Source organism: Filicampus tigris, chromosome 10 (genome assembly GCF_054856515.1).
Source record: "Filicampus tigris isolate MCC_2025a chromosome 10, RoL_Ftig_1.0, whole genome shotgun sequence".
NCBI lineage: Eukaryota > Metazoa > Chordata > Actinopteri > Syngnathiformes > Syngnathidae > Filicampus > Filicampus tigris.
This window is the reverse complement of record NC_141226.1, coordinates 16,621,685-16,639,254: the sequence shown is the minus strand read 5'-3', so window position 1 is coordinate 16,639,254 and position 17,570 is coordinate 16,621,685. Positions and strand designations below refer to the sequence as shown.

General features: G+C 41.1%; 1 protein-coding gene across 5 annotated transcripts; it reads left to right on the top strand.

Annotated features, from left to right (window-relative positions):
- Positions 1 to 17: 17 nt before the first annotated feature.
- ss18 (SS18 subunit of BAF chromatin remodeling complex) lies at positions 18 to 11,715 on the top strand. Of its 5 annotated transcripts, XM_086042730.1 has the most exons (11): positions 192 to 502; positions 892 to 968; positions 1,051 to 1,135; positions 1,796 to 1,952; positions 2,878 to 3,108; positions 3,186 to 3,356; positions 3,631 to 3,708; positions 5,248 to 5,370; positions 6,764 to 6,894; positions 7,237 to 7,300; positions 9,049 to 11,715. In XM_086042730.1, exons 1-10 carry the CDS (start codon positions 434 to 436, stop codon positions 7,252 to 7,254), a joined length of 1,140 nt encoding a protein of 379 aa, XP_085898856.1. In that variant the 5' UTR covers positions 192 to 433; the 3' UTR covers positions 7,255 to 7,300; positions 9,049 to 11,715. The 5 variants fall into 5 exon arrangements, with proteins under 5 accessions (XP_085898860.1, XP_085898856.1, XP_085898855.1 ...); XM_086042734.1 differs by lacking the exons at positions 192 to 502; positions 7,237 to 7,300 and adding an exon at positions 18 to 135; XM_086042729.1 differs by lacking the exon at positions 7,237 to 7,300 and having other exon boundaries at positions 193 to 502.
- Positions 11,716 to 17,570: the final 5,855 nt, after the last annotated feature.

Sequence of the window (17,570 nt, the reverse complement as noted above, 5' to 3'; positions counted from 1 at the left end):
ATATTAAAGTGAAAATGAAATGTTGAATTTCGAAATAAGTGTCAATGATATCCGAAGAAAAATGTTCAAGTATAACGTTTCTGTTCATTTCCTGTGGCCTCTGGCGTATTTCATTATTCGCAACATAGGGGACACGTGAGTTGGATTGTGAAAACATATAAGTGCTTCTCACAATATATTTGTTGTTGTTTTAGGTTTTATGATTTGCAATCAAAATTCAAAACGATATGAATCGTCATAGAGGTATTATGACATAAATACTTTGAGAACAGGTTATCAAATTAGTTGCATGCCCCCTAAACCGGACGGGTGCATTACAACATCGCGTCCTATTCTATTCCATCATCGGTGTTGTGTGTACTGATTTGCTAAGTGTGCGCGCGACTTTTAGCATTTTATGATTTCGGTCATTTAATTCAGCTCAAGTATCACCATGTCGGTGGCGTTCGCACCTCACAGACAGCGTGGCAAGGGTGATATCACCCCCGCTGGAATACAGAAGGTAATTCATCCTTTTGAACGGGTCGCAGAATGGAGGTTGTTCTTATTGAGACGCTGCTAGCCGCTAGTGCTAATCAATGTAGTCCACTCGAGCCCGACTGGTTATGGACAGATTGGGTACAATGATGCTAATCCCGACGCGGTGAATATAACCTGTCATATGCGGTCCGTAAAACACTCATTAGGCTTTTTGTTTTCAATGAGCTCGAGTCTTAGCGTTGTGTTACCTCGCTTTTAGCAAGCTAGCAATACGCTTCTTTTGTTAGCTTCAAACGCACGTTTTATTCAACGCCCCCTTATATCACCGCAGTTAAGTCATTCATTTAGAATTGTATGTGGAAAAATGTATCTCACAGTGGATAACTGTTACCTGTCTGCTCGCTTTTGCAGCTACTTGATGAAAATAACCATTTGATTCAGAGTATAATGGATTTTCAAAGCAAGGGCAAAACAACAGAGTGTTCACAGTGAGTTGTTGTCCTCTGTTGTCATTGAGCTCTTTTTTTTTAATAAATGGACTGTTATTGATAACCCACTGCACATTGGCAGGTATCAACAAATACTGCACAGAAACTTAGTGTACCTGGCCACAATAGCAGACTCAAATCAGAACATGCAGTCTCTTCTCCCAGCAGTAAGTACGATATCCAGATTTGTATCTGTTGTTGTTTTGATTACATGTTTCACAGCAGATGTTATAGATAGTTGGTTCAGAAACAATTTATGCAATTTATGCATTTAAGTGACCATGGAGGTCTATGGTCTTAGAAGTGCCATTGTACAGGGTTGTCCTTGGTTGTCCTGAGATTCGCGTTTTTTAGGTTACTTACAAAAGACATATAATATGTATTTTTTCACGTGGCACAAGAAGGCACGCTCAATTTTAGAATGTAAGTGATAGACTACGCCGCGGTCCAATTTGTGTGCGAATTGGATTATGTCTTCTCCGGAATTGCAGAATTCTGTCATAAACAGAAGAGCCCTGATACCTACCATGTGGCTAAAAAAATGTAACAGATCTTATAGTAGCCTAAAACCTGCGAGGTTCTTATTCAATGGCACTCCCAAAACTAAAAAGCCATTAATGATTGTCTCATCTAAAGTCAGCTGGGATAGGCTCCAGCTCACTTGCGACCATAATGAGGACAAGTGCTATAGATATGTTTTCTGCTGTAAAGCACACGTTCAAAATTGCAACGTGTTGTTCATTTGTCATTTGTTGATTTGTCAGTACTCTGCTTCACCTTCCCCCCTCCAATTTTTCAATTCAATTGTGTTTTAAATGCATTTGCAGCCACCCACTCAAAACATGCCAATGGGCCCTGGTGGGATGACCCAAAGCGGAGGTCCGCCTCAGCCCAGTCATGGTCACAACATGCCCTCCGAGGGTATGGTGGGTTGCGGCCCGCCTGCCCCGCACATGCAGAACCAGATGAACGGACAGATGCCTGGTAAGTGGCCCTTCCCTCCATCTTGCTCCATTTTTTTCTTTCCTGTTCCTCTTCAGTCCTTCTCACTTGGGTTGCTTAGCAACAGCGCAGACCTGTGAGGGAGGTTGTGCTACTGAAGGATGATGTCACCTGTTTGTCTTGGACCTCAACTCTTTCTCTTTTCATTATCGACATCCTCTCATCCCAAAGTGCCTATTGATGTATTGTAATTTCTCTTCTTTTATCTAATGTATTTTTTAAATGGGCCTGTTTCGAGGCTTACTCACATGAATCCGGATATTTTGTTGTTGTTGTTTTAAATGCCTATCGGTATCCGTTTTATTTAGTATAGTTTGGCATTTGTCCACATTTAAACTATTGAAATCACAGAAAATTGAGCTGACAACACTGCAATTTGAATGTGAATAAGGCTTGTCCCCTTAAGGGATTACTAATTGTGCGTCTTGTTTTTTAATTATTATGACCATTAAATAATTTATTTAGTTACTGCAGAACATGCACATTAATCTAGAAATATTGCCCTATACATTTATTTTTAATTTAGGCCTGCTAGTAACAATTATTTTAACAATCAAATAATCTTTTAATTTGTCAAATAATTGAATTGAAAAAAAAAGTGTTTCCATCCCTTTAATAGAAAAACAGGACGCTATTCCAAATTGGCAGTGCACAAACATGAATTAATTATGGTTCAGTACATGTCAGAAAATAGGCAAAAATGTTGATAATTATTTTCCATTATTTTGATTTCACACAAATATAATCAGTCTTTCTTGGAGGACTACAGCATCAGTCACACGGAGGACAAGTGGATAGAAAGTCTGAATCTACCACTTTGGATGAAAATCCCATGTGTGGAATGAAATATAAAGCTCTTCAAACGCCGCCATAAGTTATCTGGATTGTAAATGTTGTTTATCTCTAGGGCCCAATCACATGCCCATGCAGGGCCCCGGTCCAGGCCCTAACCAGCCCCCAAACATGCCCGCCGGCTCTATGAACATGCCCCCGAGCAGCCACGGCTCAATGGGTGGGTACAACCACGCTGTCCCTTCGTCGCAGGGCATGCCAGCGCAAAGCCAGATGAACATGACGCAGGGCCAGCCCATGGGCAACTACGGGCCGCGACCCAGTATGAACATGCAGCCCAATCAAGGTAAAAGCACTCACTTGTGACTTTGACATTCACCCCCCACCGCTGTGCTCTTGAGGTTTCCTTCCTATCTGCTTCAGGCCCCATGATGCACCAGCAGCCTCCCTCCCAGCAGTACAACATGCCTCCAGGCGGGGGCGGCCAGCACTACCAAGGCCAGCAGAACCCTATGGGTATGATGGGCCAGGTTAACCAGGGAAACCACGTCATGGGGCAGAGGCCGATGCCCCCGTACAGACCGCCTCAGCAAGGTATCCCAATTCATGTGTGTGTCTGTGTGCAAGTTGTAAGTGTGGGTCTTCCTCCTCTCTTTTCCCTAACCCACTTTCCTACACTTCTTACTCTCGTTTCTCCCCGCCACCTCCACACGGGTCGCTCATGAACATCGTCATGATCCAGGATGCAATAAATTTACAGATTAGTGGTCCGAAAGGCAAATGCCAGCACCTTCCCTCCTCATCCTCACACATCCGGTCCAACAGCACCTTGAATCTACTTGTGTGTATGTTGTGTATGTGTATGTAGGACCCCCTCAGCAGTACCCAGGGCAGGAAGACTACTATGGGGACCAGTACAGTCACGCAGGACAGGGAGCCTCAGAAGGTAGGAGAAATGCCTCCAGTCATCCCAGCACTTGTGTTAACACACAAATGATGCAAAGAGACTGTGTGATTCAAAACGTCCCCCCCACACACTCATGTTAGTGTCTTTATTATTTCCTGGGGGGCGGGGGGGAGCGACTTTGACCTAATTTATGACATCATCACCTTCCAAATTGTGTACGCCATCCCCCAAGGAACAGCAGTCCCATTCATTAATCAGATATTTTCCGCCATGCTTGCTTGTGCTTGTGACGCACAACCGCATCCACATGGACACCTAACAGCCTTTAACCCTTTACTTTCTTTATTCATTTCACATTTACTTTGTATGCCCCCTCCCCTCCCTACTAACAACACTCTATTTCTGACTTTTCATATGTAACCCACAACTTTTCCTTTGAAAAGAGGGACAGCAGTGTTTTACCTATTAACGTGGACCTTGTGTTTACTTATCGCTACTGGACACTTTATTAGGCATTTCGTCTATGTGACTTGTATGTCTATCCGCCACTGACGGAGGCCTGTTTTGCTGACGGTTGCCAAATGACGGGCAAAATTTAAAAATAGACAGATTAAGCATAGACGGAAGCGCCTTTATTTAGTCTGCCATTCGTCTGCAGTCCGTCATTAACCTATTTTTCGCAGCGAGGCTTCGATGTCCGCAGCGAGCGCGGAGAGGAAAATAGTGAGTTGTTGTTGCTCGGGGACAGATTTGAGTGAGGGACCAGGCTATGAACAGGCTTCCAAAGCACAGTGAGTCACTATTTCTGTTCAAATATGGTCCAGCGGTGCAGGGGTAGGGTACCCATTACCCATTATGCAGACAGATGACGAAAAACAGATGCTCAATTTTTAGTAAAATGCCCAGCTTCTTTATTAGGTACACCTGCGCAATGTAGTGTATTGTCGTCCGAGGTGTATTCATTTAACAGTACATTATGGTCACCTTATTTGGGTGCACAAATATTTAAAATTAGTATGATAAATAGATATGTCTGTAAAATGTGATGTAATTATAATTGTGTATGTATACAAAACGTTTTACATTTGATTTTTACACGGGTACACAGTGACACCTAGCTGACCGCAGCCAAGCCATACCAATGCACTGTATACAATATATATCTATTGTTTTACATTAATATTTAACTGTATTGGTATTTTCATACATATCTGTGGTTGATAAGGCAACGCGAGGAGAATCTTTGTTGCAGAAATGTACGTGCACAGTCAATAGTTGCAGCCAAGAGTCCTATTTCTCGCCCGTATACATTCTTTGTGTTCACTCTTGAGTATAGCTACCGTGGCCAGGGCACTTAGCTTCATGTCGTTTGTGGTTCAACAACAACTACTATAGGTGGCGACTTAAACCGCTTTTTCCTGATAGTGCAATTTTTTCCTATTGCAGCGAGATTTTGACTTTTGTATGTGTTGTCGATCACTGAGCGTAAAACTGCTCTGGAATGCGTTGCACTGTCACCAATGTATTGCATTTGATGAGTATATTGACCTTGAGTGTCCTTGCTCACATCGCTTGAAGGTAATGCCCAGTATGGTCAACAGCAAGAGGCCTATCAGCAAGGCCCCCCACAGCAGCAGGGTTATCCTCCTCAGCAGCAGTACCCTGGTCAGCAGGCCTACCCGCCGCAGCAGCAGGGCTATGGTGAGTTTTAATACCATATATCAACTAGATGCAGATTTATTTCTTCGTAAATAACGTGGTACAGAGACGCCTTCTAGTCCACACTGTAAATGAATGGTACTTACATGAAGCCACACTGGCTGGTATTTATGAACTCGCTAATCTGTTTGAACGTATTCGATTGTATTTGCATATCCGAATGTATATGCAAGTACGTTCAAGCGTTTTTAAATAAGTCCAAACATACTCACAAATATTTTCGAACGTGCTTGCAAATAAGTTATATATTTTTTTCAAGAATATGTTCCATGCAAGCCCACTAGTTGAAACAAGGCATTCTGATAAATACTGCGTTTTTAGAAGAGGAGATAATCCACCGTTTTTAGCCATGTCCAGAGGGCGGCCATTTTGACAGAAATGACAAAATGGCTGCCACCTGAAATGGCTAAAATGGGTGGATTTTGCTGCTTAACTCATGTTCCACAAACGCAATATTAATCACAATGCCGTGTTTCAACGTTTGTAGCACTTAGCCTACACGCATGTTGGAACATATAGGCGAGTTCGTTCAAATGTATTTGCAAATTTTTACTCCACATTGGCAGTTCCGCGCGTCCCTAAAAAAGGTATGTTTGGGGAGAAAGCAAAAGTCTCAAAGATCAATTTAGAGTGAGTTTTCAAATGAGCTCACTTGTAATGAAGTGCAACCACAATTATGTTCCTCTTAATGCAATGCAAGTATGGGAGGGAGTCTCTCTCCCTCATCCCATTTTCCTCCGGAACTTTCCATCCCTCAACCTGAGTGTGGGCCAAAGCTCAAGTTAGTAATGAGCTTGCAGCGAGGCAAAGCTTGTGAGGTGAGATCCATCTGACACACATGCTTACACACACAGGCACATCAGGCTGCTCTCTTGCAAGCCCTCACTAGGTTATGCTGAACAGCATAAGGCATTACGAGGACCTAATGATGCTGTGTGGGTCTCGTTTGAGGGGGGTTGTGGTTCAAACCAAAAATTCATGATGGGGCAGTCCATTACTGTATTTCGTCGTGTCATGTTCTGTAAGTTTCACACCTCCACTAAGCTTGTGGGAAAATCTCCTTTGAACAGATGAGACAAAACTGGAGCTTTTTGGCAAGTCACATCGGCTCCTTGTTTACAGACGCAAAAATAAAACATAGGCTGTCTTGAATCATTGATAAATTATCAGGTCAGAATGCTCCGCCTCAGCGAGAAAATACCACAGAATAGCTCCGATCAAAACAATGCGCTATTGTGAAGAGCCTGTCGAATGAGCTGACGTTTCAAACTTGTGGCAAACCTGCACAAAAAGCCACCATGTGAGGAAACGATAGTTTGCAACTCAGCCCAGAGCCATCATTCGTACATTCTTCCAACCAAAATCTGTGTTTTAGGTCCTTCCCAGAATGCCCCGGGACAGTACCCCAACTACCCCCAGGGGCAGGGACAGCAGTACGGCGGCTATCGCCCCCCTCAGCCCGGACCCCCGCAGGGCCAGCAGCAGCGCCCTTACGGCTACGACCAGGTGAGTATGCGCCCAGCACTGTAAACAGCAAGATTATATACAGTACGTACTGCACACAAGGCCGTAGTTTGTTCGCTCATTTTTGACTTGATGGTGTGTATTTTGTGCATGCTTTCATCGTATTTGCGCTTACTTGTGTATGTCGCTATTGCCATTCCTGTGTTAACCTCGGTTGTGTATTCTGGCTAATGTGGCATGCCCCCTTCAGGGAAAAAAAAAATATGAAGGCTTCTTCCTTAGGTTTGCTGCTAACTGCCGTGGTTCTTCTTGCCCTGTAATATCCTGTGGTCTCATGTTGGGGACCAGAGCTACACTTTGATATCTTTATCTTTGAATATTCAGGGGCACATGAGGAAATAAAGGCCCGGGGATTTGAACCCCCTGACTAGCTCTATAAGAAGCAAAGGTAAATGGTTGCTGTGAAGACCTCAACGTCCAATCTAGATGTTTTGAACACCTAGCCTCAATTTTGCATTTTATGTTTTCCTTCTGTCTCCTTTCTTTCCTTTGTTTTCTTCTCCTCTTTCTTTTGTAAGATGAAAAGATTGCCATTTGCATTCCTTTTTAACACTGTTGGTTAGCCAGGGGTCGAATTTAGAAGCAATTGAGGTCCAGAAACACAGCATGCTTTGCCAAGAGCCAAAACACATATATTCTGTTCATGTGTCTTTACTTATTCTGTGCAAACAAAGAAACAAACAAATATAATGGGTATTATGCTTTGGATTGAAGTCATACTCTTAAATTGAACACACTTCGACCCCTGTTTAGAGATACATTAGCTACCACTTCCTTGCCCCGAATCTATCTCACTGAAAAGTAGCATCCTCGAGTACAGTGTTTCTCAAACTTGTTCACATAGTTAAAACAAACAAATAAACAGTTCAGACAACTTAACACTCCTTGTTTCCAAAATCAATAGCCCTGTTTACTAATCCAGCAGCATACTGTGGACTCGTGAACAATTTGGACCTTAACTTCCCAAAAGCCAGGCATGAAACCCAGATGTTTTCCACCTTTATAAAGTACAACTAACCATAATGCACTGAATGTAGTGCTCATTCATGAGCGGGTATTAGGGCCACACTGCAAAGCAAAGAAGAAGAAAAACGACACGGTACTGCAAGAATAAAGCTGTAAATGTACTCGGATAAAAGTAATAATTTTTTTGGAAAGACAATTTTGTTATTGTGGAAAAATAGAATATTATGAGAATAGTCATGATTTTACAATGGGAACCAAAGGATGGCTAATGGGAGAATTTTTTGTTATACTTTATTATACTGTAGGTTTCAGAAATAATGAAACACTCACATAGGCATTATATCGTTACCTACCATTATGCCTTTTTATTTAAAAAAAATTAATTCTCAAAAATTATTCTCTTAAGTATTATTGTGTAGTATATTAACATCTTTTCCTTAAAACATATTTTCTCAAAAATACACTTATTCTAAAAAACATGAAAAAAATCTGTGTGCAAGCATGACTTTTTTTTTTAAACAAAAGTATTTTTTCCTAAAAATAAACACCACCTTGTTTTTCAAAGCACCTGTTTAAATTTTTTTTTTTAAAAATACAACTAGTAGTGTATTTCAATAGAGAGGAATAAAGAGTTTATTCAATAAAAAAGGCTTTTTTTTATGTCATTCTCAGTGGATGTAGACTTGTTTTCTGTAAAACAACAACAAAAATAAAAAATAAAATAGTGCTTTCCTATGTTGTCCTAATACTCCTTCATAATTAAAAGCAATGTGTTGCTACTAACATTTACTTTTCTCTTTTGCACTTACACAAAAGCACTTGTTCAATCAGCTTCACATGTTTTCATTTACTCACGGACCCCTTGTGGTTTCTTGGCGACCACCAGTGGCCCGTGGGGCACACTTTGAGAAACACTGCTCAAACCAGTAAAGAGTGTCCGGCTGCAAACCTCCAGTGTCCCCAGTAGTGCTTAGAGCTCACCACTTGTGAGGATCTGCTCCCATCTGCTGGTGGATACAGGCAAACGCAGCCATATGTCATGGTGTGCAGTCTACCATAGAAGCCGCAGATGTTTGTTGATAGCTCAGATGTCATATTTTGTGTTGTTGTATTTTGTATTTAAAAAGTAACATGCGCCCTGTCACCTTTCTTCCCCATCCTCCCTCACAGGGCCAGTATGGAAATTACCAGCAATGAGAAACGCCTACACAGACGATATGAGTCACAGCAGCACAAACAAACAAACAAACGAAAAAAAAAAAAAAAATCTATTCCCCTCCCCGTTTTGGGCTCATAAACATGTCATTTCAACTGACCACGCCCCCATTTCCTCCTTGTTTTTGTGGTCCAGTTCGTCTCAAAGCGGCAGTGCCTTAAAGATGGAGCTGCCTTATCCCTGAGCATTGCGTCGACTGTACGCCAAAATTTCGTTGTGTTTTTTTTCTTCCTGCAGACGATTCAAAAGTGGTTCTACTGTGGTTCATGCTTCATCTCCCTGTTAATAAGAAGAAGCAATAATGCCAGCAGTAGGTGGAGGGTGTGTTTAAAAGGGTAGAGGGGCACGGCGTAGACTTTAGATAGCAGTCACACTTCCTGCTACACCTGCCCGTACAGGTACACGTCTCGATGTATGTGATGATGTATAAATCTATTTTATTCTTTTTTTAGAGACAGATGAATTTGTATAAGACATTGGAAGCTAGTACTAAGATGTGTAAGTGTCAACGATGTTTATTTTGGGTGGGGGGGTTATCCTGCACATTGTTGTTGTTATGAACTGAACCATTCAAACGATTTGCAACTGCTTTCCTCAAATTGTAATTAAGAGGAGAGCAAACCTGCCACTAGAACATGTTTTTATATGGAAAAAAAAAACATCTTTGCTGTACTAAATAAGCTGTGCCAACTTCAGTGGTGAAGAAAAAAAAAAAAGATTTTGCCACGAGATGTGGCCAAAGGTGTGTTGGGGTATGTAGCAGACACCATTACAAACACCAGGCCCATTTAAGCGTATCAGTTGTGTACAAAAGAGTAAAAAGGCCACACTGAGAACAAAAATCGGAAAATTATGAGTAAGTTGCAAGTATGAAGTAGTTAGGAAAAATCTTTGTAATTTTATGAAGGGAAAAATGTTTTTATTGTTATTAGAATAACATGGTAATGTTAGGAGAATGTGAAGTTATGTTCGGAGGCAAAAGAATAAAGTCATGAAGTTACAATAAGGATGTTGCGAGAATAACGCAACGTTACAAGAATAAAGTTGTAATGTTACTATTGTCGTATTGTTACGAGAAGTTACAAAGTTCTCAAATACTAACTTTCTGCTTGTGAAATTGTTTTCTCATAAAATTGCTGTATATCATATTCACATATTTGTGAATTTTTTTTTTTTTCCTGTAAGGCACTGGTGTCAGACTCATTTTTGTCGCAGGCCACATGGTGGTTATTAGGGTGTGCATCTCCACAAAAGACGATTCTATACGGTATTTGATACGTGGGGTGTAAAAACGATTCAAGGACAGTTTGATTTGAAAGTGCAACAATTGAATTGGTTTCGACTCAGTGGGACTACGCCTCGATTCGATATGGTACGTCTCAATTTGAGAGGGTATGATGTGTGTGATCATTTTACATACATTTGAGTGAACTTGCCAGTAATGTAGATGTGCCATTTCTTTTCAAGATATGTCTCTCCAATAGAAGACGATTCGATACGTATCTCATTGTATTTCAAAGTGAAAGAATTCAATTCAGTTCGATTCGATGCACTCACATAAAAAAAGAAAAAGAAAAAAAAAAAACGATTTTCCGGTTTAAACCGTTTTTTTGTTACACCCTTGATGTTATGTTTTCCCCTTGGAGCGCCGTTTTGTCTGTAAACCCATATAAATGTATGAACGCCTTATATTATCACATTTACACAATAGATTCATGGATAACTAGATTTGAAATCAGAAGCCAGTAATTTTCAACAGTTTTTCTAGTTTTTTTTTAAAGGAGGATTGTAGCAAAAAATACTTGCAATATCTTATATCTCAGTGTTGTTAAAAATGAAGAAAATGTGCAAGGAACATGAAGTCGATGCACGTGATTTCCCTTCGCGGGCCATATAAAATGCTGTTGCGGGCCTGGTCTGGCCCCCAGGCCTGGAGTTTGACACCTTGTATTACCTAGTTTACGTTTCTGGTAAAAATATGCCTTTTTTTCATGCTACTACGACTTTATTCCTTATTCTCTAGAAATGCCATGTTTTTTTTTCTCATTACCGTATAGTACAATTTAGCTAAAATGACCTATTTCTCGTAATGTTACAACTTCATTCTGGTAGAAATCATCTTAAGTATTTCTTTCTTGCCAAATGATCACTTAAACCCCATAATATTTTCATTTCTTTTGTTTTTCAGTGTGGCCCTAATACTCCTTTGCCTATTGACTGCAAATAGATGACATCAGAGGTCCTAAAACAATATTTCTGACAATGTATTATGGCTAACAATGCTGGAATGTTATCCTTCATTGGAGTACGTGTCTAGGCTGTTGTCTTTGAAGTAGTGTCGTACGTGAATATTAACGGCTGTCACATAATGTAACATAAAAAGTGAAACATAATGCTCGCGTCACATTTCGGGGCTGCTTGTGCAGTTTCCTGTCACTGGCTTGTTTGCTGATGTGTCCCATGTACAGCATTGAGAGGGCAACACTGGCCCTCTCCTATTGTTTATATATATATCGCTGTTTTTAAATATTTTGCATTCCCATCCACACGGCGCTCACATTTGTGTCATGGTAATGTGATACTGTACATTCTGATAATAAATTGGAGGAATCTTTAATATACTTTTGCACTCTCGTTATTAAGTTTGACCTCGACAGCAGCCGTCTGTCATTTCTCTCATCCAACAAGACACTTTGGTCAAATTGTTTAGTCTTCATCTCTTCGCCCGACCTCACTTAATAGTTTTATTTTATAAATAGTTTTATTTTTTTTCCACATTACAACTTTAGTCTCCTAAAATGACACCTTTTATCCCTACAATGTTACATTTTCCTAACATTAAAAGTTAGGTTTTTTTAATCATTGTACATGCTAATTGCGGTAAAATTGTCATCTTAAGTTACATCACTTTTTTTTACTTCATAATATTATGACTTTAAAAGACACATTTTCTTCATATTACAACTCCTAAATTATTTTCTCCTGAAATTACATGTTGCTGATAATGGGCAAAATTAAATGAAAATATTTTTTTTTTTCTGACAATGTACAATTTAGTCATCAAATCATATGTTCATCTTTTCGTCTTTTTCGTATGATTTCATTCAATTGACAAGCCCCCTTTTCTTCGTAGTCTTACATCTTTAGTCTCCTAATATAGATGTTTTTACCCGATCTAAAATAAAAAATTTTCTCATGACACCATTCACCTGAAATATCACTTTATTTCCGTATTTTTACTTGATTCCATTTCGCTCTAAAAATGACACTTTTTTTCCCTTCTCTTAATATGACTTTATTCTCCTGGAATCATCCCCCCCTTATCAAATTATTCCCTTAAATGATGTGATCTAATTATCATCTCCTCACCAATAATGACCTGGACCTGCTTGTATGCTGTGTCCAGATTTAGCCCCAGAATTACCTTCATGCTCTCTCTAGAGAGGAAGCAGGACTACCTGTCACACTGGGGGGAGCGTTACAGATGGTGCGCCAGATGTGTGCCCGGTACTCGTATTCTGAGTGTGGTATTTTTTTTTGTGGTCAACTTAAAAAATATATTTTCGATGCCACATTTGATGCTCACATTTTAGCAGCACCTTGCAGTCACCACCGCCATCATCCTGCTGCTCCACAGCTGGCTGATCCACCCTGCCCAGCTGCCACTGGGGCTCCCCCCACCCCCCGGCCTCCTAGCTTGGCAGAGCTAGTGATGGTGGTGGATGCCCCCCACTTCCACTCCCAGTTCATCCTGGCAGCTGCTGCCCTCAGCTGTGCCCTCGCAGACGGTGCCGGGGTTACACAAAGTCATTCCTCCTGCGACTGTCTGAGGCCATTCGGGGATGATGAAGAGGTGCCAAGGAGACTTGATAAGATATTCTGTTATTAATACTCCTAAAATGTAACATGCAAACACTTCATTTCGGAAACAAGCTATAATGAGCCAATACCCCAAAATACCGCAATGATGATTTCAGATTTTTTTTTCTGTCAAGACAGGGTGCTGAGTGTACATTAATGAGAAATAAAATGAACTTTTTCTTTTCATTTTGGCAAATGCCTGCAATGACACAAAGTGAAAAAATTTCAAGGGGTCTGAATACTTTCCATACCCATTGTATATATGTATAATATAATATACACACACTGTCCGTTTTCAACAACCTACAAAAGTGTTAAAACCATCCAGTAATACCGTATAATATAAATACAGTAACACCCCCCTTTTGCCTCACAAATGGTTTCTTTCAATTTCTCAAACTTAACAACATTATCATTACCATCACATTATCATTTCCAGGCCTCATTTTTGTTTCATTTAACTGTAGGTCACTGTAATAGGTAGGAGTTATCTGGCGTTTTTCAGGCTAGGATATGTTAGAGGTGGTCTGACAGTACCACTGTCTTTTTTTAATTGGAATGAGAGAAGCTTGACTAGCGAACGGACTGAATGCCCATTATCATTGAAACTCCTAGTGTGTGCGTGCATGTATGTGTGTGAATTGCATACCTGTTTTATAAGGCATATTGTTTTGTTGTTTGATTGTGTTTTAGAGTTATTTTTGTGCGGCTAAATGAATGCCCACCTACCCCCCCGCCCCAATTACATGTGCTCTGTAACTATCAGGGGCGATGTCGACTGGTTGGCACGTCCGCCTCACAGTTCAGAGGTCGTAGGTTCGATCCCGGTCCCGGCCTCCCTGTGTGGAGTTTGCATGTTCTCCCCGTGCCTGCGTGGGTTTTCTCCGGGTACCCCGGTTTCCTCCCACATTCCAAAAACATGCATGGTAAGTTGATTGGACTCTCTAAATTGCCCCTAGGTGTGATTGTGAGTGCGGATGTTTGTCTCCGTGTGCCCTGCGATTGGCTGGCAACCAATTCAGGGTCCCTACTGCCCGAAGACAGCTGGGATAGGCTCCAGCACGCCCCGCGACCCTTGTGAGGATGAGCGGTATCGATAATGGATGGATGTAACTATCAGCACCTCTCAACTTCTGATCGTAGAATCGCACCTGCTTCCCTATTGGAAACGTGCTTTCCAGATAACATGCATGTCACATGAAAATATCCCATGTTGTGAAATAATAGTTTACCAGTATTGAGTATGGAACACCTTCTCAGCTAGATGTTGTCTATGGGAGGCACGCTGCTTTGTCGGTTGGAGGGCATCTTAGCAGCGCATAGCCCCGTATCACCCCAGAGCGATGCAAAGCTCCTGCCCAATAAAATAGGCAGCATCCCCAGGGCCCCTCCCTCAAGCCTCCAGTCAGCGCTTGTTTTTGCACCATTTATTTAGTGTGACACATCTCCAATTAAACTGTGGAGGCTGCTGCATTCCCCCCATAACTACCTCTTATACCTCCCCAAAGGCTTTCTGTCACACAGAGAACGTGGCTATGAGGGGAGGGTAATGGAGGGGGGCGGGGGGCACGGACGGGGGGTGAGGAAAAAGTGGGAGAAAGAGTGAAAGAGAGAGATCACATCTTGTCTGCCAGCTATGATCACAATGTCATTTTCCTCCCTTCATTGGCCCGCAGCATCCACAGAAAAGGTGTACGGGATTATAATTTTCAAAGATAATCAGCCCCTCAAATGATGCTAGTTTGCTCGGTACAAATCCGAAGGCTGGATGGACAGGTATATTTTTTTCATATTTTATTTTGTGGACCAAAGTTTTTTTCTTTTGTTTGTTTGTTGTCACATTTTATTTATATAGTTGTTTTTATTCTCAAAGATGCATTTTCTTTCTTTTTCTTCATTTTCATTTTGCAGGCAGAAATGGAATTATCAAAGTGTATTTTTTTATGTGATTTTTACAGTGGGAAATTTCATGTAAACATGGAGAATTAATTTTTTTAAACTGTATTCGCGTTTTGAGTAATGACTTTTTCCTTTTCTCTTATTGACGATAAATGGACCTACAGTAATACAAACAGACTCTCCTGGGAGTATGTGCCATAAAAGGTTAGGGAAAACACTCAAAGAGCTGTCATTTTTGTTTGAAGTCCAAATTTGAGTTCCTGTTATGGGGTATTGCAATTGAAACTTTACACTGTATTCTGTCAACTTTAAAATAAGCATTGTCTGTGTTGACCGCATTCATGTATGAAAGGCCCTTAAGTGACGTTCACAATGGTTCCCGTGCAACCTGAAATCCTGAATGTGTGTGTGCGTGTGGGTGTGCACGTGCGAAACTATGATTTGCGGAGATAGCTGCACGCGTTTTGATTTAGTGCTACGGTGTGTCGCAGTAATTGGATGTGACACCATTTTCTGCGCTCTCCCTGGGGGGCTAGAACAGGAATCTGACTATTATGGCCCCAGTCATGAATATGTCACCGCTGTAGCAAACAAAGGCCTGTGATTTTTGGATAAGACAATTCCTTCCTATAGCTTGCGCTGATAGCAATGCCACAAGGGTAAATGGCTTGTCTGAGCTGCAAATTGCCAAATGTTTACACAGAATGATTAATTGCCATTGTCGTGCGATTACTGGGAGACGAGCATTAGCATGTTTGCTTTTGTGTGTCAAAAATGTGGCATTTTATATTATCATTATCATGTTATTTTTCTTCTCATTCTGTTGGGCTTTACCGTTTAAACTCAGGGAACCATATTGGGTTACTTAAAGGAGACTTGACCCCCAACCCCCCCAACCATTGATAACATTTTGCAGTTATCCCTGTAAAGTCATTTTCATGATTTTCTTCTAAATACATTAAATACATTTGTGCTGTAGACATGTAGTACAATTTAATGCTAAATTGCTGAGCTGTAGCATGAAACCCTTTTTCACCTCACGTGGCTAAAACGGAGCACAGTGACACATTTGAGCCCTCTGGTATGAGTTGTGCCTCCTCCCTTATTTAGGTCCGGAGCACCATCAATCCATTAATGGCTAATATCCATCGCAATTGCAAATTAGCCAACTTAGTATTAAATCTTTAGCCAATTTCTACAACTACAGGGTGCAATTAGCCATCTAACTATTCCTACAACCACCAAAAATGCATCTTCCCTGAAGTGTTATATGGTTTGTGTTATTTGGGCTAGTGTGTCGCTGTTATATGCACCCACATGCGGTGACCGGAACAACCGATGGCGGGTTGGATGCGAAATGGCTAGTAGCTTTAGCTGCTAGCGGGCTCATGGACTGGCGTTGGGTCCCTCCAATACTCCACAGTATTGCTCCAGATCCACACAACAAAAACACTTCAGGGAAAATTAATTGTTGAATGCTCACTAGTCTATGAGCTAGCAAGCTAATGAGCTAACGAACTTGTTCAACCGCGTCGGGGTCGTCTAGTACATTTGCACCTTGCTCGGTGTTGTTGGGTGAGAGTCCCCACATAACGGACACACTTGAGAAAAAGTTAACTGTTATTAAAGACAGCAGCACACATTTTCAGCCTCCAGCTGACTAGATGTTTTTGGCAGACACTGTTCCAAGAAAAGTCCAATACCTTCTTTAGTGGACATGCCCATGCAGTCCTGCAGCTTGAGGGCAGACTGATTTTGGGGCATTTTTTCATATACGCTGTAATCTTTTTTTTTTTTTTTTTTTTTTAATACATTCAAATTTGGCATGCTTTTAAAAAATATTATTCTCTGTGTAGTCTCAAATAAGACATTTTTGGGGACCCTTTTACACAGGGTCTTTCATAACACACCTGCAATGTGTTTGTTTTTGTCAAAATGGCCGTTTGATTTGGGTGCATGCTCATAAAGATAATAAAGGCTTTTTCACTCTTAAAGGAAGAGCTGTTAATATGAGTGTTTGTTTATGGATAAACATTATATCGTGTGGTGGAATTTCTACAACTGAGAAGTAATTGATGTGGCATATCAAGTTATGTGAAGTTAAATCTACAGTATTAACCATCTATTCCTCCATTTTCTTTCCTCTTGTTCTGTTTCTATTCTTCAATTATGTTTTAAGGCTCAGAAAAAGCACCTTGCAGGAGTCTCACACACAACATCTAAAGGGATTACAATTTCTGCCTTTAAATGCAGACTACTAATGATGTGTGCCAAACAACAACAAAAAGATTTCTTAGAGCTGACAACCTCACCTTGTTTTGCATGCATCACATGCTCGTCCTTTTGTTTAAATCCCATCGTTTGCTGAGGGTTTAGCCATCAAATCAAATTGAGTGTGCTGTTTTGTGTGTGTTCTCGCCTCATAAAGACGAGTCTCCGGGTGAACTAGCAGGTACGCTTATATCAGTATTCCCACAGCCTGCATAATTGTTGTAATTTGCTTTCCCTTTGGGTAATCTGTAAACATGGCTGTTTTGATGTTTTTGGCGTCCTCCATTGGCTGAGCTCTCTACCCCACCGGTGGAGCCCCCCATCTCAGCCCAGAGTGACACAAATAGATCCATCCCCGCAAGATGCACGCAGCTGCACATGGGCGCAATCAATACGGCCCAGTCGCCACTGGAACTGTGGCAGTATTAAAAGCACCCCGCGACCT